General features: G+C 39.0%; 1 protein-coding gene and 1 long non-coding RNA gene across 2 annotated transcripts; one reads left to right on the top strand and one right to left on the bottom strand.

The window, feature by feature from the left end:
• Positions 1–1091: 1091 nt before the first annotated feature.
• On the bottom strand, positions 1092–13721 carry DRC8 (dynein regulatory complex subunit 8; the record flags this gene model as incomplete). Its single annotated transcript, XM_081314280.1, has 7 exons — positions 1092–1911; positions 4682–4748; positions 4834–4876; positions 5665–5744; positions 9991–10063; positions 12096–12180; positions 13688–13721. The coding sequence occupies 7 exons, from the start codon at positions 13719–13721 to the stop codon at positions 1796–1798; spliced, it is 498 nt and encodes a 165-aa protein (XP_081170406.1). The 3' UTR covers positions 1092–1795.
• An 84-nt stretch (positions 13722–13805) lies between these two features.
• Positions 13806–18564, top strand: LOC308660083. The gene is made up of 3 exons (XR_014024669.1): positions 13806–13864; positions 15359–16012; positions 18366–18564. It is a non-coding gene; the product is annotated as an uncharacterized lncRNA (long non-coding RNA).
• The last annotated feature ends 6618 nt before the right edge of the window (positions 18565–25182 follow it).

Raw genomic sequence — 25182 nt, 5'->3', positions numbered from 1 at the left:
AAGCAAATCTTTTCCATGCCAGTCCTCCTAGCATCAAACAGATCTGCTTCTGACAACTTAGTGGCTGTTGAAGAGATTCTCCCCATCATCACTGCTTCTCTTCCAAAAAGAGAAGGATACTGGAAAGACCTCAGATTTGGCTGGAACTGCCTGAGAAGTTGCTCGTGTCTTTACTGCTGTGCTGCTGGCTGCAGGAACCACCCCCATGGCTTGAGTGTGCAGTGCAGTGCAGTGCCCTGAATGCATTCCTCTATGCTTCTTTCTTGTCAATAGCTGAATGCTATATTATAATATTTATCTGTGTGTTCAAGAGTTAATACCCACTTAAAGGCATTCAATCAATATTATGGAATGTTTAAACTTTCTTAAGAGTTTTTACCAACAGAAATTTGACAAATAGTATTAAGTTCTATGAAAGAATAAAAATTCAGGCCCAAGAGACTAAAGAAACTATCAACTATTGCTGATAGTCTAGGAAAAAGAAAATGGAGTCAGGGTAGCAGGCAGGATAGCCAATTACTGACTGATATGCTGAATGATAAGAGATACTGGGGAGAAGAGAGAAACTTTCTAAATATGTCAGAAGTTCATTTGTTATTTTTAGCATCAGCTGATTTAATATCACATACTGTCTCATTTGCTGTATTCTTTTCTCTTTAATTATCTATGTACATGATCATGTACAATCCTTATTATATAAAATAACTTACTGTAACTATGTCTTTAGTTTGTTAAAGGTATTTATTTATTTGCAAGTTTGTATGTCTGCATGTGTGTAAAAGTTTCAAAAACAGTTTCAAAAAAGAACAGAGTGACTTCTGAAATAAGGCCCCTAGAGCCTATTGCTAGATAAACATTAAAGGGTATCAACAAAAAAAACATGATGTTTGAAACCTTTGAAGACATCTTAAAGATAAACACAATTAACTCAGGTGAATAAATGGAAAACACTCCCCCCAAATGAACACACACACACACACACACACACACACACACACACACACGGAACAAACAGAGGCACTGCAACATAGCTGAAAGTCAACAAATTCCTTTTATTGGAACAAAAGGAAAAGAGGACATCTGCTTTTAGCTCCAGAAATTCTTTTCAATAGCAGAAGCACCTCGACTCTCCCCAGCTCAGATATCAAGTTTTAACCTACGAGGTTTGAGTTTGCTTATTAACCAAGGTTTGCTTACTGTCTTTAATGAAGCCTGAACATCAACATTTAATGTTTTGAGAAGTTTGTTCTAAATTCAGCACAACTGTAGTATTTATTTGTTTTTACTACATTTGGAAATTCTATTTTTCCTATTTTTGTTTGAGTTATTTCACTAATTTTAAATTGTTTTCCTTTTCAGTACTATAATTACATTATCCTATGCAGTGTACATTATAATCCTATGCTTTCTTTCTTGAAAATAAGTTACGCTTATTTTTCAGTAACCATATTCAACAGAACCTATTCTTCAGTAAGTCCATTATTTCAGCCTTAGACTGCAATCTTGTAAGTTTTTCTAATAATCCTATTATATTCAATGCAACATTCCTGTGAATTATCAAGAAGATTGCCCAGTTAGTATTTTCTCTGCAAATTCTGAATTCTACAATTATACAATCAGATTCACATTTTAAGATATTTAGAAATGTTTGTCTTTTACAAAATAAAAAAATATTTTTATTCCATACATTTCAGTGTAATTATTAATTTATTATACTTGTGTCCAACAGCAAATATAGTTACAATGAAGTTAATGTATAAACAGAAAGTTCAGACCCACAAATTAAACAATATCCTTAGTTTTCATCCACAACCATCATTGAAATATAGTCCTTGTAGCGAACAGTATTTGTCTCTGGATCTACTGCTGCTGAAAGCATTTCTTCCATTTCTTCCTGTGTAAAAGGCTCACCTGCAGCAAAAACAACAACAACAACCCTGGCTGTAGTATTTCTTACTACATAAACCTTCCAAATGATTCGTATTTTAGGGTTTTCAAACTATTTCAAAAGCATAAATATAGATCTGAATTTTAGTAAAAAACTTTGTTACTGAGAAACCTATACTGACACTACCTATACTGACACTATTCAAATTTAAAATGTTTAACATGTAACATATGAATATGAAAAACCAGCAAGTATTAGATGTTCTAGAATGTCTGCAAAAGCATCCTACCAAAATTCTTTCATTGAAAATTTGCTACAAAATACTAGCTATTTCACAATATTATGTTGTAACATAATCTTGCTCCCGTTTTCTTTTGCGAAGTTGTTAATCATTTATTTACTCTCTATTTACTATATTTACCCAAAATGCTAATTTCCACTCCAGCATAATTTATTTTTAAAGTTTCAGCAGCATTTCAGATTTGCTGAAGATTCAGTAATAGAGGAAAATTGCTTTATTTCATCTAATCTGGCAAAAGTGGCAATGGGGAGACGCTGTAAAAAATTCCGGCTCATCTTCTTTAGAATGGAACACGGCATTTAAGATGAGATTGCCATATGTGTCATGCTCTTATTTCATTGCTTTTCATATTTATAACTGTCATTTATGGCAGTGTCTTTTTTACCATGTAATATTAATAGACAATGTTAAATTGTTTAAAAAGAGGACATGACATTTGATTCTTTTAAAAATATTATTTTTTCAATAGATAATAATAATAATAATAATTAAATAATAATAATAATAATAATAATAATAATAATAATAATAATAATAATAATAATAATAATAATAATAATAATAATAATAATAATAATAATAATTTGTATACCGCCCTTCTCCCAAAGGAGTCAGGGCGGTGAACAGGGCAATAAATAGTAAAATACAGAGATACAAAAATTAAGAATGGATTAAACAAAGTGCCCAGTATTTCAGAACAATAAGTTAAAATACATTTAAAACATTAAAACAATAATTAAAACCCAAACCCATCAGGCCAGGCCGGCTTGTTCAAACAAGTAGGTCTTTAGATCCCGTTGGAAGGAGCGAAGATGAAAATATTTTACAAAAATTCAGATGGCTACACAAATACTAATTCTAAATATGCAAGCAATATTGCATGTTTAGCAATACAATAACTACCTTTCTGAATGTAATTTGGGGGCTGGGGGTTTAGTTTCCCCATTTGCTTATATCATTCCTAAGTTGCTAAAAACATGTTTATTTAGACAGATTTGATTTAGCTTCAAATAAGACACTATTATTACCAGTGCTTGAATTTTAATTAGGCTTCAGTTACATTATTGTGTTAAGTATGGAGCACACACATACAGTGTACTTCATATAAAAAGAGTTGGAATTAACTGTTTAAAAGCTACATCCTTGCAGCAGAAAGTTCATGTTCATGTTATTTAGCTCATCTCATTTGAGTCATATTGATAATTTATATTTGCTAAATATGAATATATGTTCAGAAACAAAAAAAATATAAACGTATACTATACAAATTAATACTTTATGCAAAGCAACCCTGGTATTTCACCTTGTTACTATTCAGTTGTTTCCATCTCTTCATGACCAGATGAAATTAATTTGCCAGGCTTGTCTATCAAAAACTGCTTAAACTCTTGCACATGTTAGTATTATGTATATAGTTTAAGCATAAACCTATTTGTATATATCCATAGCAAAGAAATATAATAAATGGCCACACTGCTTAGTACTGGACATGTACTACACCAATATATTATGACATCCTAGGTACTTGGGAATAACTTAATGAAAACGAAGGTGAACACCAACTAAAGAACTGGCAGCAGTAATTTAAAATTTTTAGGTATGTAATATTTTTTTCCTTTTTTATATATATGAAATGCTTCTAATTATTTTCCTAAGCACAATGATTTTATACAACTTGAAATGCATTGACATTTATGGTTTTCTTTTTTTATATTAATACAAATTTGTAAGGCACACAAGTCTGAATCAATGTAGAACTTACTGAATATGCCTTTGGGTTGATCATTGGAAGGCATTAGCACTATTTTATGTTGGATTTTACTCTTCAGTTAGGGATGGGCACACTTTTTTGTGACCAGGAGCAATACACATTTGTAGGATTCCAGATACTTCCACAAGATGGTGAATAGTATCATATTCATCCTCCAGGTTGCCTTATGGTTGCTAAGCATATCTTCATACAGGTAGTCCTCATCTCATGAATAGTGGCTTAGCAAGTGTTTGAAGTTCCAACTCACCTGAAAAAGGGGATTTAAGACCTTGTTTGAAGTTCCACAGGCCTCTTTTAGGGTTACATGGGTGAACATCAGGTGCGCAGCAATACAGTCGCAGTTACAGCTGTTGGCAATATCCCACAGTCATCCCGACTGTGTTTTATGACAGTTTTGCTGAAAATGGCACTTCCTGTTTTCAGCAAAACTGTGCCCATAGCGAACCCTTGGTTTGCTTAATGACTGTAGATTTGCTTAACAACTAGAGTAGCAGTTGTTAAGCGAATCTGCCAGAAAACAACTGCCACAAAAAATGTCATACAATTGGTTTTACAGCCGTCACGACATATAACCGTGATGGGAAAGCTCCATTACAGTTGTATGTCGAGGACTACGTATATCCTGTATCACACAGATACAATCAAATTAACATGGAGAGTAGAACTATTTTTTCCTAAGCAAATAAAATTAGTTTTAGTAAATATTTTGCTAAAGTTTTACCTTCCTCAGTCATATACTTTACCAAATCATCTTTGGTAAGATGTCCAGATTTATTCTGATCCAAAACCTATAAAATGGAACACTGAATGTAAATTTTATTTTTATTGCCTTGAAGTTTAAGAATTCTTCCCATATATTGGAATTATACAAACCTCAAAAGCACGTAAAAGAACATCTTCTGGAATCGGTCGGTATCTGAAATAATGCAGTTAATAAAATAGTTATTGATAATGTATGTATCTAAGATTTGACTGTTATCATGACAACAGCCTTCCAACTCTTTCTGCCATAAGTTTTAAAATTTAAAACTTTAAAAAGCTGGTAAATTTGTTTGTGGAATCAGTTTTACTTATTTAATTTCTATCCTGCTGCAATCTAGATCAATTCTTGACAGTTTACCTAACTGGTAATTTATCTGAGATTTACCTGAGCAAAATAAAATAGTCATCATAAAAAAGAACAAATAAAATATTAAAAAATAAAACTAAATAAAACTAAAAACCCCAAGTAATCCACAAGAACCATTTCAATAAAGGTCTACTTTAGAACAAAAATAGTGTGAATCTTGTGGTAATCTGACAAGGCATTTCTAGAAAAGTGAAGACATTATTTGCCACATCTAATACAGCAGGTAACCTCTGCAACAGACGATCTATGACCTCCTGAGGTTATTGAACTATAACTCTCAGTATCTGCATTTTTGGGAATACTGGCTGGTGCTGCTGTTAATGGTTCAGCAATGTATGGAGGACCATAGATTTCTCTCCTGACTGAAGGGATTGCTGTGTATTTTGGCCAAAGCTACAGCCAATGTAACATACTACTGACACTGTAATAAATCCAAACCTATTTCATAATTGCCAAAAATATCTTAAATTTAGTACTGAGAAGTCAGTCCATTAAATTGGATTTGTGTAAAATAAAAAATCTCATATACTCATAACCAAGTTTCACAAACTGAAATACCACTCTCTGTTTGTTACCTTCTTTCCATTAACACTCTAGTCATCATAGGAAGAAATTTTTCCAAACGAATAAACCCAGTTGGTTCTTCTTCTTCTACCTAATTTTTAAAAGAAGCATATTATAAATGATGATGATTTATTGGAAAATGAAACTAATTTACACCATCTGACATTACCTTGTAACGTATGAAATAGAAAAGGAATAACCTTGTTCTCTATGGGAGTGCTAAGAATCCATTAGCTAATACTGAGGAAAGCGATACCTTCCATGTAACCTGACAGAAAAAAAAGACATCATCTTTCTATTTCCTCATGACTGCGTTCTTCTCATCCACACATTCAATATGCAAAATGTTTACACATGTATGCAAAGAATATATATTTGTAGCTGCACAGACATGATCAGTGCAGCAGGAAGGTTGGTTTATGAAAGCTTGAGTCAGCTGTTGCACAATCAGGAGTAGCAGAATGCTTGAGGTTGTCATTAGAAATCTAAACTAAATATATTCTGATATGTATAATTACAGATTTGCAACCTCCATCAAAAAAGTTACCCCTTCATTATCTCTCTGTATCACTTCTGTTGTTCTACTGCAGAATCACGGCACACAACACACACTGCGTTACATTTCCCCCAGCTCTACATTCATTCTTGGTCTCTCCCTTTAAAAACAAAAGCTATATTTGTTTTTAAAACATTGTGAATGGAAATTTAAATACAGAGAGTTGCTTTGTTGCTGTGCAATGAGATAATAAAAGCAGATAAAGTAAATGTAAGTGTCACATGGTCTCATAAGGACTTATGATTTGGGAGTGCAACAGGCAATTTACAAATCAGCAGGAAAGATGGCCAATTAAAAGTGGGGAAGAAAGATATATTTTTTTCTAGATTGATTGACAGAATGTAAGATATCATTCTTTCTTTTATCTAGTACAGGGGTATCAAACTCACAACGTCACATGACGTGTCACGACGTATCGTGACTTTTTCTTTTTGCCATTGCTGGCAATGGGGTGGGTGCAGTTTTGCTATGATGCATCTGGCCCGTGGGCCGGTAGTTTGGCACCCCTGATCTAGTATATTAAGTTTCTTGGTCCAAAAGGCTGAGAGATAGAAAAGTAGTCAAACAGCAAGCACCAGATTAAAAATGAGCAGTTCTTTTAAAATTATGGTTTTAGAATCTTCTAGGTATCTGTTTTATTATTACAGCTGTACATGGACAAGAGAAAGAATATTGTAAGAGTACATTTATGCAACATTGTCCTCTAGTGGTAAAATTATTTTTATGCAAAATATTTTCCATTAAAGCAAAGCAAAACATAAAACAAAAAAACTATGACTTACAGTAATATTTATTAATGAAGTGCTATGCTATGCTGCAAGCATATATGCCTCCTATGCAATTGGAATATATATATATAGTTGCAGTTCAAGACAATATTTCTTGCATCCAACTAATCAATTAAAGCTTGACTTATAACATTCAACGTTCCTTACCTTTAAAGTGCCATTACATGGTACTGCTTTTGCTTTAACATAACTGTTCTTCTAAGATTTCATTCAAAACAGAATATTTTCTCTAACTACATAAAATTATCACTTCCCTTCCTTGTCTTCTTGTCTATTTCAAATTTAATTTGATTTCCCCTGTTGCTTTTTTACTATTAATGCTAAAAAGTAAATAGCCATATCAAAAAAGAATTGCATTTACTGTATAGTAGTTTTTAACAACAGATATTTTTTGTAAAAAATTCACCATCAATACCATCATAGCCAAATAATAACAGAGGTAACAGTTGGAGACTCAGTAATACGAGGAACTGAAACAAACGCTGTGTGCTGCCTGGGCTCATTGGCTCACAAGGTATGTTGCCTCCAGAAACAAAGATCAGGGATGCGACAAAACATTTTCAAAATTTATCACTTTTATTGCAAAGTAATCTTTTTTTCTAGTATACGGGTAGTTCTTGATTTACGACCATAATTGAGCTCAAAATTTCTGTTGTTAAATTAGATTTTTGTTGAGTTTTGTCCCATTTTACAATCTTTTTTGCCACAGTTGTCAAGTGAATCACTGTAGTTGATAAGTTAGTAACCTGGTTGTTAAGTGAAACTGGCTTCCCAGTTGACTTTGCTTGTCAGGTTGCCAAAGGGGAATCACATGACCTTGGGACACAGCAATGGTCATAAATATGAACCAGTTGTCAAGCATCTGAATTTTGATATGATCACGAGGAGGCTGCAAAGGTTGTAACAGTGAAAAATGTCACATAAGTCACATTTTTCAGTGTCATCACTTTGAGAGGTCACTAAATGAACTGCTGTAAGTCAAGGACTACCTGTATACGGGGGAAAATAAAGCTGCAATAATTACAGCAGTTCACATTTATATGTAATTTCGCTTACTGCCTCATTTCGCAACCATTTGAATTTATGATGGTATAAAAACAACCGCTTTGTAATTATCCCTCACATTTATGATCCTTGCAGGAACCCCTGGTCACATGAATGACATTTGCATGCTTCCCAATCTGCTTATGACAAGAAGAGTTAATAGAGAATGCTGAAATAAAATCATAGGTCCTGATCATGTGATGTTACACTTAATGACCACAGTGACTCACTTAATGACTGAATAGGAAATGACATATGTCTATTACAGTCACTTGATTTTCCATTTAACAAATGTGTTGCTTAACAATGGAGTTGCTGGTCCCAATTATGGTTGCTAAGTGAGGACTATCACGCTCACAGACTCTGAAAATCTTAGAAGGAGATTCAAGGGAGGTAATGTTCTTGTCCATCCTTTCAGATCGTAAAACAAGAAGATTTTTTTTAAAAAACTCTTACTGAAAATCAATATTTAGTATGCAAACAGGAAGTATCTACTTTCTGAAACCATGAAATATGTTATGTAGAATGTGATGGACTACTGGAATTATGGTTGGGTTATGCCTCACAAGATATGGTAAAATGTGTTTGGTGAAAGTATTGAGAATTTGATTGGGAAGGCTTTAAGTGGAATCCTTTAGGGATAAGAACAAATCTCCTGAAGTCTAGATCTCAGATAAAAACTTGCACAATTCAGAAAGAGGTCTATTAAAAAACACTGTGAAAAATAAAAATAAAAACCCTTTTCATAAAGTATATGGCCTTCATTAATTATACCTTTATGCTCAGGATAAGAAATATAAACAAGGTGAATTTTAATTGTTAGTACAGAGAAATAAATACAGTACGATCTAATAGATATGATGGAGACCTGGATGGAAAGTTTACCAGATCTGCAATACAATAACTCGAACAGAAGCAATATTGTAGAGGAAAAACAATTGCATTGTATATTAAAACTATCAATTCTTGCACAGATATCAGAATGAATGAACATGGCAATGCTTTAAAGCATCTGAGTTATAGAAACAGAAAGCAGTATTATAGTTTATATCTATTGTCACTTGCTCATCCAAACAGAAGATATGGATGAAGCTTTCCAAAGCCAAATTGCAAATGGTTCAAAGAGACATGAAATCATAGGGGACTTTTATACCATCTGTTGGGGGACAGACTATGCCAGCGATGGCGAACCTTTTAGAGACCGAGTGCCTAAACTGCAACCCAAAACCCACTTATGTATCGTCGGGTACCGGGTGGGCATGGCAAATTGGGTGGGTGTGGCCCATTGGGTGGGCATGGCTTCGGTGGTAGCGGCAGACTGGGTGGGACTAAAAAATTCCAACTTTGCAAGATTTTTTTTTTCTACGAGAAGGTGAAATTGATTGATTGAACCATTTTTTTTTTGCACATGGTGGTGGAGGCCTAAAGCGAAAAGGTTTTATAAAACCTAGCTGAAGGCCTAGGAGTTGGGCGATGGCGCGCGTGCCCACAGAGAGGGCTCTGCGTGCCACCTGTGGCACGTGTGCCATAGGTTCACCACCACGGGACTATGCCATGAATGATTTGTCCATTATATTTGTCTTGCTGACAACTTTCTCTTTTAGAGGATGGAAAAGGTTATAAAAGAAGTTGTCTTAACTTGATATAATCAATATTGAAAATTCCAGGACCATAATAAAATACAGTGGCCTATAGCCATTTACCTATACTTTCACTCTTCAGGCTTAGTACTACACTAGCAGTCCTCTCTTCTGTATGAATTTAACATAATTTTAGCCTCTAGGTATTTTTATAGGGCCTCTAGCTATTATTACTAGATAAGCCAGATAATTCATTTGCTGAGTGAAATTCCTCCATATTGCATTTCTAATCCTTATTGATTTAGGAAAAGACATCAGATTTACTCTCTACATCTTTAAGTAACAAAACTTTATAATTATATACACTACCTCTGCAAGCATATCATGGAGATCCGCCTCATTGGGACAACAGCCTAATGACCTAATGATAGTGCCAATCTCTCTGAAAAAGGAGAACATCTGTTATTAAATATACAAATAATGCAAATCTCTAATTCTGATTTGTTTTGTTCAATTGCCTCCCCACATAGCAGGGGTGTCAAACTCGCAATGTCATGTGACGTGTCACGATGTATCATGACTTTTTTTCCATTGCTGGCAATGGGGTGGGCACAGTTTCACCATGATGCATCCGGCCCGTGGGCTGGCAGTTTGATACCCCTGCCATATAGTATGCCTATTTCTATGGTTCAAAAGTTCATAACCACTGAGGGCATAGAGGGAATACAGTTGCCATGTATCCTAAAACCCAGATCTTTAGTGAAGTAGAATGGCTTATACATTTAGTAAAATGTATAAGAAATGCATTGTTTTTCAGATATACTAACAAAGAAGTATCAATTATTCTTTCTGCCACCAAACACAGTTAATTTACAGGACCTGAACAAAAGAATGTGATGGATCTTTAAGGTCTTAGTGACTAAACATACATTGCAATATATAATAACATTAATTCATGCTTTCAAAACCTAAACTGAATGTCTACTTAATCGAAATATAGTTCTGCAGTATTGAATTTAAATTCCTGTCATGGCAAATTATGAGGATGTCCTAAAATTATTCACTAAGTATATTTACAGTAACTGGCCTAATTTAGGTTTATCTCATCGCTGTGATAGAATGTAGACCTGGAGAATCAGTACTCTATTTAGCAAAATAGAGCTTTCCCAAGGAGGCAGTAAATCTCATCAGAGATAGGCCCAGATTAAAAGACTGCATATTAAGAGACTGCATGGCTCTGAGCAGGATGGGGGAGGCGGAGATGAGAATAGCTACATCCTGTAATTTTTGTAGGCTATATCTAGTAGGTTAGAAGGTTACAGCTTTAGTTTGGTAAGATTCTGTCCATTATTTGTAAGCAAAGGATTGGACTTAACTGGATTTCATTGTGTCATTTAGGCTTGAGCCTGACAATCACCTACCCAAAACGTAGATTACTACAGAATAATTCAATCTTGGTATTTATAGTTGTGGTAGGCTAGCCTTCTTCTACCTCAGTACCTTCTGATATATAAATTTCAACTCCCAGAATTCTCAATAATGATCACCTCAGAGAATTCTTTGAGTAAAATTCATGCATCTGGGGGACACCAAGCTGGGGAAGGCAGGATTAAGTTGCTATCATCTTTACTGTTGAATGGAAATGGAGCACAGAAATTCACTTATTTGCCAGGAGATGTAAAACTAAAGAATAAACTAAAGAATATATATTTAAAATACAAAAGAAAAAAGGTACACTGAATAATTGGCTTTCAAAAATACAAAAAGTCCAGCACTAAAACAGTTAACTCATTTTTCTTAAAAAAAACCAGCAAAATCTCCAGCTGAGCAATAAGCTATGCCACAGTGAACAGTAGTTAAGAAAGAAGAAGGTTGTGGCAATAAAACGAACAAAACAAGAAAGGGAAAGGAAACCAACTGTAGGAAGAAAAACTCAAAGAGAAATCTGGTAACTATAGTAACCAAACCGAACTAGAACTTAACCTCTGTCAAACCTATCCCTTGTCAAACCCAAATTTTCACACTTCAGGCTTTTCCCCCATAACCAGGGGTAGGCAACCTCGGTTCTTTTCTGACTCATGGACTTCAACTCCCAGAATTCCTGAGTCAGCAGCTGACTCAAGAATTCTGGGAGTTGAAGTCCATGAGTCAGAAAAGAGCCGAGGTTGCCTACCCTTGCCCATAACAAAGAGAACAGAACTTCCCTCCCTTCTCCGTTTGCCTTTTGTATGGTAAACACAGATGTTTCCCAGTCTCTGATTTGTGTGTAACATTAACTTCTTCCGTTATGCATTCAGCCAAACCATTCTGATCTCAGATTCCTGATTTCTGGGAAGTTTCCATTCCGCAGCCACATTGTGGCTAACTAAATTAATCTAAAACCAATCAAAGTGTTACACATTTCTCTTTAAAATAATTGTTCTTAACCCACACTGCTTTATCACTAGAGCTATTAGAATTGAAATTTTCCAAACCTGACATCCACAGTTTTATTACACTCATGGTCAAACACTTCAAAAGCTTCTGTGATCTTCTTTTGGATTTCTGTTACTGCAGATTCTATAAAGCAAAGAATTAAAAGTCAATCAGAGTAGTCTTTTTGTCAAAATTAGCAGTCAAGTATTCATTAAAAACAGCATAGCAAACATTTTGAGCTTTCCAGAGTTAGCTTTGTTGTTAGGCGTAACATAAGTGGATAAATAAATGGGACGTAATTCTGTTTTCACTGTCAGTCTCACTGTCACTGTCCTGATTTTCTCTTTTTCATCAATATTGAATGTGAATGTCATCCCTCAATCTTTTGTGCTAAATTTGACATTGCATCAATCATATGCTAAATGCAGTAAAAACACCATTTGATGGAAATACAGTAGAGGATGTACCAGAATATATTGAATGCTCTGAGAATAGTATGGCATTGAGCAGGGAGTAAGACAATGTGTGATATCTTCCTGTTTAGGATGTTTATGAATAAAGGAACAGTTGTGGTGATGCTAGAGGTGTATTGATTGGGAATGTAAGTAAGTGTACATATGCTCTTGAAGGCTGATAATCATTGTTGTTGGCTGATACTGTATTGTTTTATGAGAGATAGGCCTGGATTTGTATACTTAAATGTTGCATTTGTGAATAAATCTGTTAAATCTTTCTTTCCTGATACATTTTAAGTAATTACACATTTCAAATTTTATCACTTTATCCAATTTGTATGGATTTGAGAGAAAAAAATACACCTGCTATATTTATATTTATATTTCCCCTAAGAATGTTGAAGCACTGCCTATGTTTGCAAAATAAGCCTACCCATTATTTACATAAACATAGTTCACTAAAATATCACATTTTGTTGTTTTCATGACACACTGAAGCATAAAATATCTACAGAGTCTATATTTTCCTACATTTTATACTAAAATATAGTCAGTCTGGTTTGACTCAATATAGTCTACAGGACAGACACAGTAACAAGAACAGCTTCTGATTCTTTAAAGATGAGTGGTTGTGAATCACACATGATTTTTAATAACAGTCTAGTGCCAAATCTGTTTGTGTTTTTTTTTAAATGCCACACTATATGTTTCCATCTTAGAAAGGCTGCATTAATAAAGTAGTTGCTCTGGATTATCTTGAGGGAAGGTTCCCAGTTCTCAAGCAAACCAAATACTCCACCATCAATGAATGCTTTGAAATACTGTAGGGACGAAGTCTGTTATTAAGTTGGAGAAGGCACACATTGGTAGAAGTCTCTGTTATCCTTGATAACAAAAGGAGTTTTGAAATTCAGAATTTTGTCTGTAACCCCGCAAGGGATGGAGCAGCATGGCTACATTTGGTTCCGAGGATTTATCTGAGGAAAGAAACCCGGGTTTGTACTGAAGAGACCGAGGAGAGTCCTACTGAACGTAAATAAAACTTGAAAATGAGGCGGTAGGCCAGGAAAAAGATGTAACCTAACCCTGGGTTCAGCGAAAAGCCTTTTTTAAAAAAAAATTGTAGGAGGCAGCGGGCTTGGAAGTACAAAGTAGAGAGGAAATGGTGAAGTTGCTCTCTAATCCCCTGTTCTTACCCGCAGCGCCTCCTTCACGCTCCTCCGTCGCCATGGCGGCCTCTTAGCGGTCGCCATGGAGACGTTCGACACGGGCCGGGTCCCAGCTAGTGTTTCTCTCGGCTTTCCCGGTCACCGCCCAGAGGCGACACCCTGCCTCCCTCCGGACTTTCAAGTTGAGGCGCAGTTTCACTGCAGGTAAAGTGTCCCGATCAGCAGCGACCTCGTTACCAGTTTGCTAAAAGTGCTTTTTAAAAGTGCTTCTCAGAAACTTGTGGCTTGTTGGGTTTTTTTTTTGGTTTTTTGTTTAATATAACGCAAGGGTTCTGTTTATAATTATTACCATGTTGCCAAAAGAAGAGGCCATATCGCTTAAGTCTGCCTCAAAGCCAGCTTTTACAGCATTACAATTTGGAAATTGGGAATCTTTCTAGGAAGAGTATGTATGGTGTGTAAATACTTAACAAAAACAGGAACTGGCTGGGCAAAAGATACCAGATGGAAAGGAATAAACCTTGATTTGGTGAGCCTCATGCATTCCTCTGAAGAATTTTTTACTGATTTAATTCTTTTTAAAATCATGAAATGTTTAAGAACGAATGCTTCCAAGATAAATCTGTCTTCTGTTTTGAGATGCAGCATCGTTTAATCTAGGGTCTGGGGTAAATTTTGGCATGGTACCAAACTATTACTTGTTTAATCATAGTTTATTGAATATAAACTGATTTTTGTTCGTTCTGCCGGGACCTGAAGACCTGGCTCTTTGAGCTTTCCGGCCAGGACTGAGGATTTTTTAATTTTTAACTTATTGTAATTGGGGTTTTAATCAGAGTTATAGGGGTTTTAGATTTTAATTAAGGAAAATTTAATCTATTTTAATTGTTATTAATTTTTGTATAGTAATGTTTTAATTGCCTTGTGAACCACCCTGGGTCCTACAGGACAAGGGCGGTATATAAGTTTAATAAATAATAATAATAATAATAATAATAATAATAATAATAATAATAATAATAATAATAATAATAATACAATTGGCTGAGACATTAAGCCATGAACCGCTCTCTTATAAAACAGCTGTCTTCATAAATCATATCCTTTGTGTTTATGTGAACTGAGTTTTAGGACTGAAAATTATTTTAAATATGCTGTTGCAGCCGTGTAGATGAATATGAGGAATATGAGAATGTTAGAAAAAACAAGTGATGTGCATTCACATACATGTTAGGATATTTTTCTTTTGAATTAAGACAACTTTTGGAAAAAGTGGCAAGCAAACAAATTTTTAGCCAATTTGTGTACTTTGTCTTTAAGCAATTGCTTCCCCCAAACTCCAGCTGTGTTGCTTGGGGGGGGGAAGGACTGTTCTTGGGAGGGATGAGTAAAAAACATGTCAAGAATATATAAACTTAGAAAGCTCACTGCTTTGCTGCCCATCTAAAGCAAGCAGGCATTTAAAGTGGACAGCTGCAATTTAAGAAGATTCTAGAAGCAGAATATCTGCACCCACTCTCTTGGCCTTCCGTGGAGGGCCTGAAAACTGGGCTCTGCATATTGTCTTGGGTTGGAGGTTGTTAATGGACTGAGAGGAGGTTCTAGCTCCATCCCATGTGTATCTTGCTACCATCTTTACTATTAAGACATATACTATCTTAATGTTTTATCTTTTTGTTTTTAATTTGCTGTAACCAGCTAGATTCGCCTCTAGCCAAGATGCATGATATATTAAATAAATAAAATAAAGATTTTACTGTAATGACAATGGCAAAATAGTTCTTTGCACCAGAGAAGATAATAAAACTAATCCTGTATTTTACCAAGAAAGCCACATTGGATAAACAATGTGAATATTGATGCCATAAAATGCCAGATGATGGGAATCTCTGATTAAATGGCGCTTAACATGCTACTGTGTAAGAACTGAAGACATTTAGGAGTGCCAATAGTGTTTATAAAGTAGCTAGGTTAAAGCCTTTGGGGTCTCTAGTTGCTGATGTTGCTGTGCAGAAAAAGTATCCAAAGTTACAAAAAGGAATTACAGCATGAACATGGAACTTGAGAAAGCATGAAATGAAAATATTATATATTGACATCTTAAGCAACAGCTAACTGAAATGGAATAGAATTGGACACTTCTGGTCAGAAGATTATACTGTTAATTACTCAGGACATGAAAAATAAAGAAGGAATGGTGTAGCCAATGCCCAAATAACTTCAATCGGATTTTGCAGTTATCCTTCAGTATGACAAATCATTCAAGTTTATGTTCCTATCACTGATGCAGAAGAACAGATGGCTGATTAATTTTATGGTGAAGTTCAATTTGAAATCCAACAGAACATGCAGGTAAGATATACTGCTTGGGGGCAGGCTGAATATTGAAGTTGGAAATATTAAGGAGAAAAATGAAGGTAGACTATGGCTTAGAAAACTAATGTGAAGCAGGAGAATGACTTAACCAATTTCTGCCAATCCAATAGTTTACTGCTAACAGTTTTACGACAACTGCTTATATACAATGGCTAACAACTGCCTATAAAATGCCTATACATATGGATATTACCAGATAGAGTACACAGAAATCAGATTGTTACAAGATATTGTTACAAGAAGGTGGTAGGCATCAGTTATAATAACAAAGACGTGGCCAGGGGCTTACTGTGGAACAAAATCACAGACTGCTCATGGGCAAGTCCCAGATTAAACTAAAGAGGAAAAAAGCCAGCCAATTTTCATGATATGATCTTGAGCATATATCTACATTTGTCAAACAGAACATCAGGAATTATTTTGAATTCCTTAACCTCATTGATAGGGAATCTGGGGAACTGTGGAAGGAAATCGTAGAAGTTGTTAAGAATAAATGTGAAAAGAGGCACTCAGAGATCAAGAAACAGAAGAACTTTAGAAAAGAATAGAATAGGAATAGAATTAGAATTAGAATTAGAATTAGAATTAGAATTAGAATAGAATAGAATAGAATAGAATAGAATAGAATAGAATAGAATAGAATAGAATAGAATAGAATAGAATAGAATAGAATAGGAAGGGACCTTGGAGGTCTTCTAGTCCAGCCCCCTGCTTAAGCAGGAGAACCTATACCATCTCAGACAAGTGACTGTCTAGCCTCTTTTTAAAAATCTCCACTGATGGAGCGCCCACAATTTCTGTGGGCAGGCTATTCCACTGATTAATTGTCCTCACAGTCAGGAAGTTTCTTCTTAATTCCAGGTTGCTTCTCTCTTTGATCAGTTTCCAACCATTGTTTCTTGTCCTGCCCTCTGGTGCTTTGGTGAATAACGTGACTCCCTCTTCTTTGTGGCAGCCCCTCAAATACAGGAATATTGCTATCATGTCTTCCCTATTTCTTCTTTTCTTTAGACTAGTCAAACCCAAGTCCTGCGGCCATTCTTCATATGTTTTAGTCTCCAGGCCTTTGATCATCTTAGTAACTTAGTTGCTCTTCTCTGAATTTTTTCCAGACTCTCAACATCTTTTTTGTGATATGGTGACCAAATTGGCTGCAGTATTCCAGGTGTGATCTTACTAGGGTTTTATAAAGCAGTACTAATACCTCACGTGATCTTGATTTTATACCTCTGTTTATACAATCCAGGATTGTATTTGCTTTTTTGGCTGCTGCTGCACACTGTTGGCTCATGGTTCAGTGATCGTCCACTAGGGACTCCAAGGTCCCCCTCACAGTTTTCTCCACATTGAAACTCATTTTGTTGGATAGGGCCCATTGTTCAAGTTTGTCAAGATCTTTTTGGATCCTCAGTTTGTCTTCTGGGGTGTTGGCTACTCCTGCCAGTTTGGTGTCATCTCCAGATTTGATGAGTTCCCCTTCAATGCCCTCATCTAAGTCATTGATGAAGATATTGAAGAGTACTGGGCCTAAGACGGAACCTTGTGGTACCCCACTGCTTACTTCTCTCTAGAAGTAAAACTGGATGTCAGAACAAAATAATGGAATTTGTTAAAAAGAGATGTCAAATCTAAGAAAGACAAAGATCTAAGGAAGAAATTTAACAAAGAATTTCAGATAGCTGGTAGAAGAGACAACAAGGAGTATTACATCTGTAAAGACAATAAAGATGGAAACAGACATAAAAGCAAGGCAAGTCTTCAGAAGATCTCCAAACCTGTTGGAAGTTAGAACCTCAAATAGCTACTGTACACTAAATGAACAGATAATACTTTATTTCAATATGAATAAACAAAGATGGAAGGGGTATACTGAAATTCTATATAGTAGAGATATTAGTATCCAAGATATTTTAGAACAGCAGTCCCCAATCTTTCTGGTTTCAGCAGGAGTAGCAGCGGCATGAGGGGGGAATGGTTTTGTGCACGCAACCTAGTTTCCGCACATGTGCAAATGAAGCTTCGCATGCTGCTTGCACAGGCTGGTTCCCAGTGGCCCATAGACCGGTACTGGTCTGCAGTCCGGGGCTTGGGAACCCCCGTCTTAGAAGATATTTGCTACTTATAAGCACTTCTAGTACTAGAAAATGAAGTTAGATCAGCACTCTAAGTGTTATCTAATTCCAGTGTGATTAGTGAAATTTGAATGCTTATTATACAGTATTTGCATACTTCAATTTCAGTGAGAATTGGTTTGCATGGCTCATTGTGAGTGATGCATTTTTGTGTAGTACTATTCATGTTTAATCTTTAATCTGTAGTCTGTGCTCAGTTTTCAGTTTAAGAAGAAAATCATTGAGCTGTGGTGCTGGAGAAGGCTCCTGTGTATTCCTTGGACCGCAAAAGTGACTAGCAAGCAAGTACTGGAGCGTATAACACCAGACATGTCACTTGAAGGCAAAAATCACAAAACTGCATCTCAATTATTTTGGCCATGTCATGTGGGGGAATTTATTGGAGAAAGCAATTATAGTTTATAGTTTATATAGTTTATTTGATTTATATACCGCCCTTCTCCTTGGTGGGACTCAGGGCGGTTCACAGGGCATACATAAGAAACACTATACAAAAATTAAAAAGAATTAAATCCATGCCCAATTAAAACAGAAGTACAGATTAAAAACAATTAAAAGCCCATAATCCCCCATCAGGCCAGACCAGCTAATTCGAACAGATGGGTCTTCAGGCCCCGACGGAAAGTTCGAAGGTCTGGTGCCATCCGGAGCTCCACCGGCAATTGATTCCATAAAGCCGGAGCCCCCACAGAGAAGGCCCTCCCCCTGGGGGCCACCAGTCGACATTCCCTGACTGGCGGCACCCTGAGGAGGCCCTCTCTGTGGGAACGCACAGGGCGGAGGGGAGTCGATGCCGGCAGCAGGTGGTCCCTGAGGTAACCCGGACCCATGCCATGTAGGGCCTTAAAGATCGTGACCAACACCTTGAACCTCACCCGAAAGACAACTGGTAACCAATGCAGCTCGCGGAGCAAAGGTGTAACATGGGAGTACCGGGAAACTCCCAAGACAACTCTCGCGGCCGCATTCTGTACCAGTTGGAGCCTCCGAGTGGTCTTCAAGGGAAGCCCCATGTAGAGAGCATTACAGTAGTCAAGGCGAGAGGTCACGAGCGCATGAGTGACTGTACACAGGGCATCCCGGTTCAGATAGGGCCGCAACTGGCGCACCAGGCAAACCTGGGCGAAAGCCCCCCTAGTCACGGCCACTATATGCTCTTCCAAAGTAAGCCGTGAATCTAGAAGGACTCCCAAGTTGCGAGCCCTATCCACGGGGGGTAAGAGCTCACCCCCCATAGAAAGAGATGGAACATTTGGAATGTCCCGGGATGCCGGAATGCACAGCCACTCAGTCTTGTCAGGGTTGAGCTGAAGTCTGTTCCTCCCCATCCAGACCCGAACCGCCTCCAGGCAACGGGACATCACGGCGAGGGCATCACTGGGGTGGTTTGGGGTCGAAAAGAAAAGTTGGGTATCATCGGCATACTGATGATACCCAACTCCAAAACCACGAATGATCTCACCCAGCGGTTTCATATAGATGTTGAACAGGAGAGGCGAGAGAACCGACCCCTGAGGAACTCCACAAACGAGAGACCTAGGGGCCGATCTCTGCCCCCCTGCCAACACCGACTCCGAGCGTCCCAGGAGATAGGAGGAGAACCACTGAAGAACTGTGCCTCCCACTCCCAATCCCCTGAGACGCCGCAGCAAGATACCATGGTCGATGGTATCGAAAGCCGCTGAGAGGTCTAATAGGACTAGGACAGAGGAATGTCCCCTATCCCGCGCCCTCCAGAGATCATTCACCAGAGCGACCAATGCCGTCTCCGTGCTGTACCCGGGCCTGAAACCCGATTGGTAGGGGTCCAGATAATCCGCTTCATCCAGGACCAGAGGGAGCTGATGCGCCACCACACTCTCAACAACCTTCGCAAGAAAGCGAAGGTTGGAGACTGGACGAAAGTTGTTCAAAACGGCTGGGTCCAGGGCAGGCTTCTTGAGGAGAGGTCTCACCACCGCCTCCTTCAAGACGGTGGGGAAATAACCCTCACTCAAAGAAGCAGATATAACCGCCTGGAGCCAGCCTCGTGTCCTCTCCCTAGCTGCATAAACCAGCCAGGAAGGGCACGGGTCCAACAAACATGTGGAGGAGCTCAGCCTCCCCATAATCCTGTCCACTTCATCAGGGGTCACAGAATCAAACTCTTCCCAGATAACATTGACAAGACCGCCCGTGTCCTGATCGCCTGACTCTGCCCAGCTGGAGTCCAAACCGGTCCGAATCCGAGCGATTTTATCCGACAGATGATGACTAAATTCCTCGGCACGACCTTGCAAGGGATCCTCCCTCACCTCCTGATTGAGAAGTGAGCGAGTCACCCTAAACAAGGCGGCCGGGCGATTATCTGCGGACGCGATGAGGGTGGAGAAGTAATTACACCTCGCCACCCTCATCGCTGCGAGATAAGACCTAATATAGGTTCTTAACCGCAACCGGTCGGGTTCGGATCGGCTAGACCTCCAGCAGCTCTCTAGGCCCCGTTTCCGGCGCTTCATCTCCCGGAGCTCCGCGGAAAACCATGGAGCTCGCTGGGATCTGCGCCGGGTCAGGGGCCGCAAGGGTACAACCCGGTCAAGTGCCTCAGTGGCTGCCCTTCCCCAGGCTTCCACTAAGGCATCAGCCGAGCTGTGAGCAGTGGAGGCAGGTGGGGACCCCAGCGCCGCTTGGAATCTATCAGGATCCATTAAGCGTCTGGGGCGGTACCATCTAATTGGCTCCGTACCCCCACGGCGGGGGGTGGCAAAGCGGAAGACCAGCCGCAGGAGATGATGATCGGTCCATGACAGGGGCATAATAAATGGAGAGCCCCCACCTAGATCATCCAACCACCGTCTAGATAAAAAATCAGGTCAAGGGTGTGGCCTCCCTCATGAGTTGGCTCTGAAATTACTTGCGTCAGGTCCATGGCCGCCATGGAAGCCATGAACTCCCGAGCTAGCTCAGATGAACCTCCCAGGGATGGTAGATTGAAGTCTCCCAAAACTATAAGTTTGGGAAACTCAACCACCAAACCCGAGAGGATATCGAGCAGCTCGGGCAGGGCTGCCGCTGTGAAACTAGGCGAAATGTACACCAGCAGCAAGCCCAACTGCGCCCCAGGACCAAATCTCATGAAGAGAGACTCACACCCGACTATCTGAGAAACGGTGGCCTCCCGCGGACATAAGGTCTCCCTAATGGTAACCGCCACTCCCCCACCCCTACCTTGAGCTCGTGGCCGGTGTAGCACCCGGAAACCTGGTGGGCAGAGGTCAACCAAAGGGACCCCACCCTCTGGGCCCAACCAAGTCTCCGTGATGCAAGCCAGGTCCGCATGCTCACCCTCAACTAAATCCCTAACGAGGGGAGCTTTATTAACCACGGACCTGGCATTCAGGTACACCAGCCGGAGCTCAGGAGGCTGCACATCCCCGCTCCCGGGACCTCGGGGAAGAACCAGAGGGTCGGAGCGCCTCACCGCTTGAAGACAGCGGAGACGGCCCTCCCGGTAACGATATGGCCCCCTGTCTATCCGCCTGCTGCCTTTCCCCGTCGTGGGAATTGGTAGTCCCACGACCCGCTCAAGAGCCCCAGATGTAACCACAACCCGCTCCCCCCGAACGCCGTCAGACCCAGGCCTGGCCTGCAACAAAGTTGTTTGGCTACCCCCCACCGCCAGACAACCACTACCCCCCACCCCCCTCCCCAACCCCCTAAAAAATTTAGCTAAAAAATTAACCAGGGGCCTCTTATTAGGTTTATATCGAGAGCCCCTGGCCTTTCCCGGCCATCTCTCAGGGTCCCAACAATTGGGCCCCTCATCGAGATTAGGGAAAGAAAAGAAGGCGGGACGCACCCAGGAGAGGGGGGCACCCCTGAGGGCGAGCAAGTCCGTGTCGGAATATTGATGCATCCAGTCAGCAAGTCCAGAGAGGGAAGTCCAATGATTGAAACCAACAGGAGGATCAAAGGAAAGGAGTGGGACATTTGGGCCATCCACCAACCACTGCCACTTGATTGGATGCTCCCAGAGGCATACCACAACCCGTCCTCTCACAACGGGACGCGAGTCTGCCTCCGGGGATGGCCCAAAATGCCCACCCTGGGTGGGGCAGCACCCACAGAGCTCCCACCTCTATGGGGCTGCCGATGTAAAACAGGCCACTCTCCCACTGTGGCCTGTACCCAGGTCCGTCCCAGTCCAAAGGGGAAAGAAGGAGGCAAATGGAAAGTTAATAAATAAGATAATAAATAAGTGAATAAGTAAGTTGGCAGTCCGTTGTATCGCCATCGTTGTCACAAAAGTCGTTGCTGCTGCCATCATCTCAAGCAGCCAAAAACCAACGAATCGCTGTCGCCATGGTCGTCCTCTCCACCGCCCAAAGCAGCCCGAGGACGCCGCCGCCATCGCCACTTCCATCGTCAGCAATAACTCAGAACCCGCACAAAGGGCAGCCCTATCAGTAAAATAACAAGCAGCTGTCTTCTCCGCCGCCAAACGGCCCGAAGACGCCGCAGCCGCCAACAAACGGCACAAGCAGGTCCAACAATAAAATGTCTCCACCGCCGCCGCCGCCATTGCCACTGCTGCTGCTGCCGCCGCCGCCAGAATAATCTGCGAGCTTCTCATACAGGCTCTCCTCCCCTCTCACGGAAGCGCCGATCAGCTGGGGCTCTGAAGACGCCGCGAGCTCCAGGGACGCCGAGAACGCCGCCGAAAACGGCCGAAAGTCGTCCGAAGCAGCAGCGCCGACCCGACAGCCCAGGCTTGGAAGAGTTAGCAGTAAAAGGAAACCAGGCTGCCAAAGAACACAATGGTTGGATACCATCAAAGTGAATACCAGACAAAGCATAGTAACAACTCAATGAAGTAGTGCAAGATTGGAAGACATGGAGAGACCCGGTCCATAGAATTGTCAAGAATCGGACATAACTGAATGGATAATATCATCATGTTCACTTTTACTTATTCTACAGCAATTACATACGTAATATTGTAGAGCCGATAGAGAAGGATGCTTTTTTGGAACTATTAGGAAATATTGCAAGAAACATCCTTAAGACCCAACTAATAATAAAAAAATAACAAAATGCTTCATTTCCTCCTAAGCTAGATGGCAAATTTGCAATTCTTATCTGTCATTTATTCAAGAATTTAGAAAATCTTCTCCCCTAATTTTTAATATTTCTTTATCTTCTAGATCTGATATTTTGTACCAGAACTTCAGGGTGATGAACCTCAGTCCTTATAAAAAATGAATATCCATTGTTATATGAATGGATTTCAGTTCTTTCCTTATAACTGCTCCATGTCCATAAGGAAAACATGGTAAATTGAAGAAGAACAGAGGTATCAGTGAAACTATGGAGACAGCAAATAGAAAGAAATGAGAAAAAAATAGGCCAAAAGATGGGAAAGACAACTGGGAAGGATGATAACAGGGGAGGAAAAGATTCAAGGGGGTAGTGAATGCATAGTCTTTCAGAGAAATGGAAAGATGATAATACAATGAATAGAGGTAGTCACCCAGAAAGAAAATGTTGGTGAATGTGTAGTGCAAATGGATTATCAGAGATCTCATGTGGCCTCAGTGTAGAGTCAAAGGCTTTTAAAATGAGTGTGCACCCTCACCTGAGAATTACGGTATAATAAAAAGCACAAGTGGAGATGACAAGTCTGTGTAAGAAGTATCTACAGTAGGTATATTGGACTAGATCTCCATGGTGCATTTTAATTCAGTGATTTTATGATTGTCTGGAGGAATTTTGAGAATATATCCAGATATCAAGAAGATCAAGGGAGAATTAATGATCATATTTCAGAAAACAGATCTTCAGACGGACCTGAAGTTAATAACAGATCTAAATAAAGCCTAGTAAGGAACATGTTAGCAGAGAAATAGCATTCTTTACAGGGGATTCTTCAAGGTTGATTGCACTGATTCTTTAGTAAATACATTTGAAAGGGAATGGATATTATGTCACAGAAACTTTTAGGAAGATAATTTAGTAACTTCATGTTAATTCCATAGATGAGAAAACTAGAAAAGTACAGGATTAAAAGGCTTAGAGTTTGCAATTCTCAGAACAGTAGACATCATGGTTACTTTCCACATATATTCAAAGTCTGGGCACTGTGTCAGCATGGGTAGAATCAGGCATAATTTCTGCAGTACAAAATACTCTATATATACCGTCTGGTGAAATCAACATGGTTAAGAATAATCCAATTTTTAGAAAAGTTGGGAAAATAATAGAAATTAGTTCTATTGTGTTAAGATAATAAGATTATTGTTGAAATGGAGCAGAGAGAATAGAAAAAGGCTACTGCCCATATAAATAAAAGAAGCCTTTTACTGTTATTGTTGAGATTCTAATGGTTCATCTTTATTACAATATGTGTCTTGAGGATCAGACCAAAATGGCATATTTTAAACAGTTTTTGTAAATGGGACACATACCATAACATAATGCAAATCCTGTTTTGTGGGTGGAAAATTTTTACAGAAAAAAATAGGTAACCAAGAAGAAGATTCAGGGGAAAAAACTTTGTTGCAATTTGAGAAAAAGGACTATGAAGAATATCATTCCCAGACATATGGTACCCAAGCCTAACTCTGCTGTCCTATTAGATTCACTTAATTCCAAAGTGATTAACTTAGACACAATGAAATTGCTGGAGTGAGGAAAGAGTTTACCGCTGAAGATGTGTGCATCAGGAAAGAGACTAAGGCATAATAACTGCTTGTTCTATCTGCTGTGCTGGAATAGCAGTAAACCAAAAGCAGTCTAGTATTGATAGCAAGGCTTCCTTTGAGCACATGCATGGAAAACCAAAGTGAGTCTTGATTGATTACTGATCAACATAGTAACTAGATGGTTTACTCATTTAGGTATAAAAATAATAAAGCAAGAACTAAGCAGACATTAATTCATATATTGCTCCAGAAGTTTCTGGATGAAATGGATTATGTAGATCCTTTTCGGTACATGCTCAGGCCTGGATACAGGATGGAAATGGCAGTTGTTTGC

The sequence above is a fragment of the Vipera berus genome, assembly GCF_964194415.1.
Source record: "Vipera berus genome assembly, chromosome: 1".
NCBI classification, from domain to species: domain Eukaryota; kingdom Metazoa; phylum Chordata; class Lepidosauria; order Squamata; family Viperidae; genus Vipera; species Vipera berus.
Note: the sequence above shows the minus strand (reverse complement) of the source record. Positions and strands in the feature narration are given on the sequence as shown.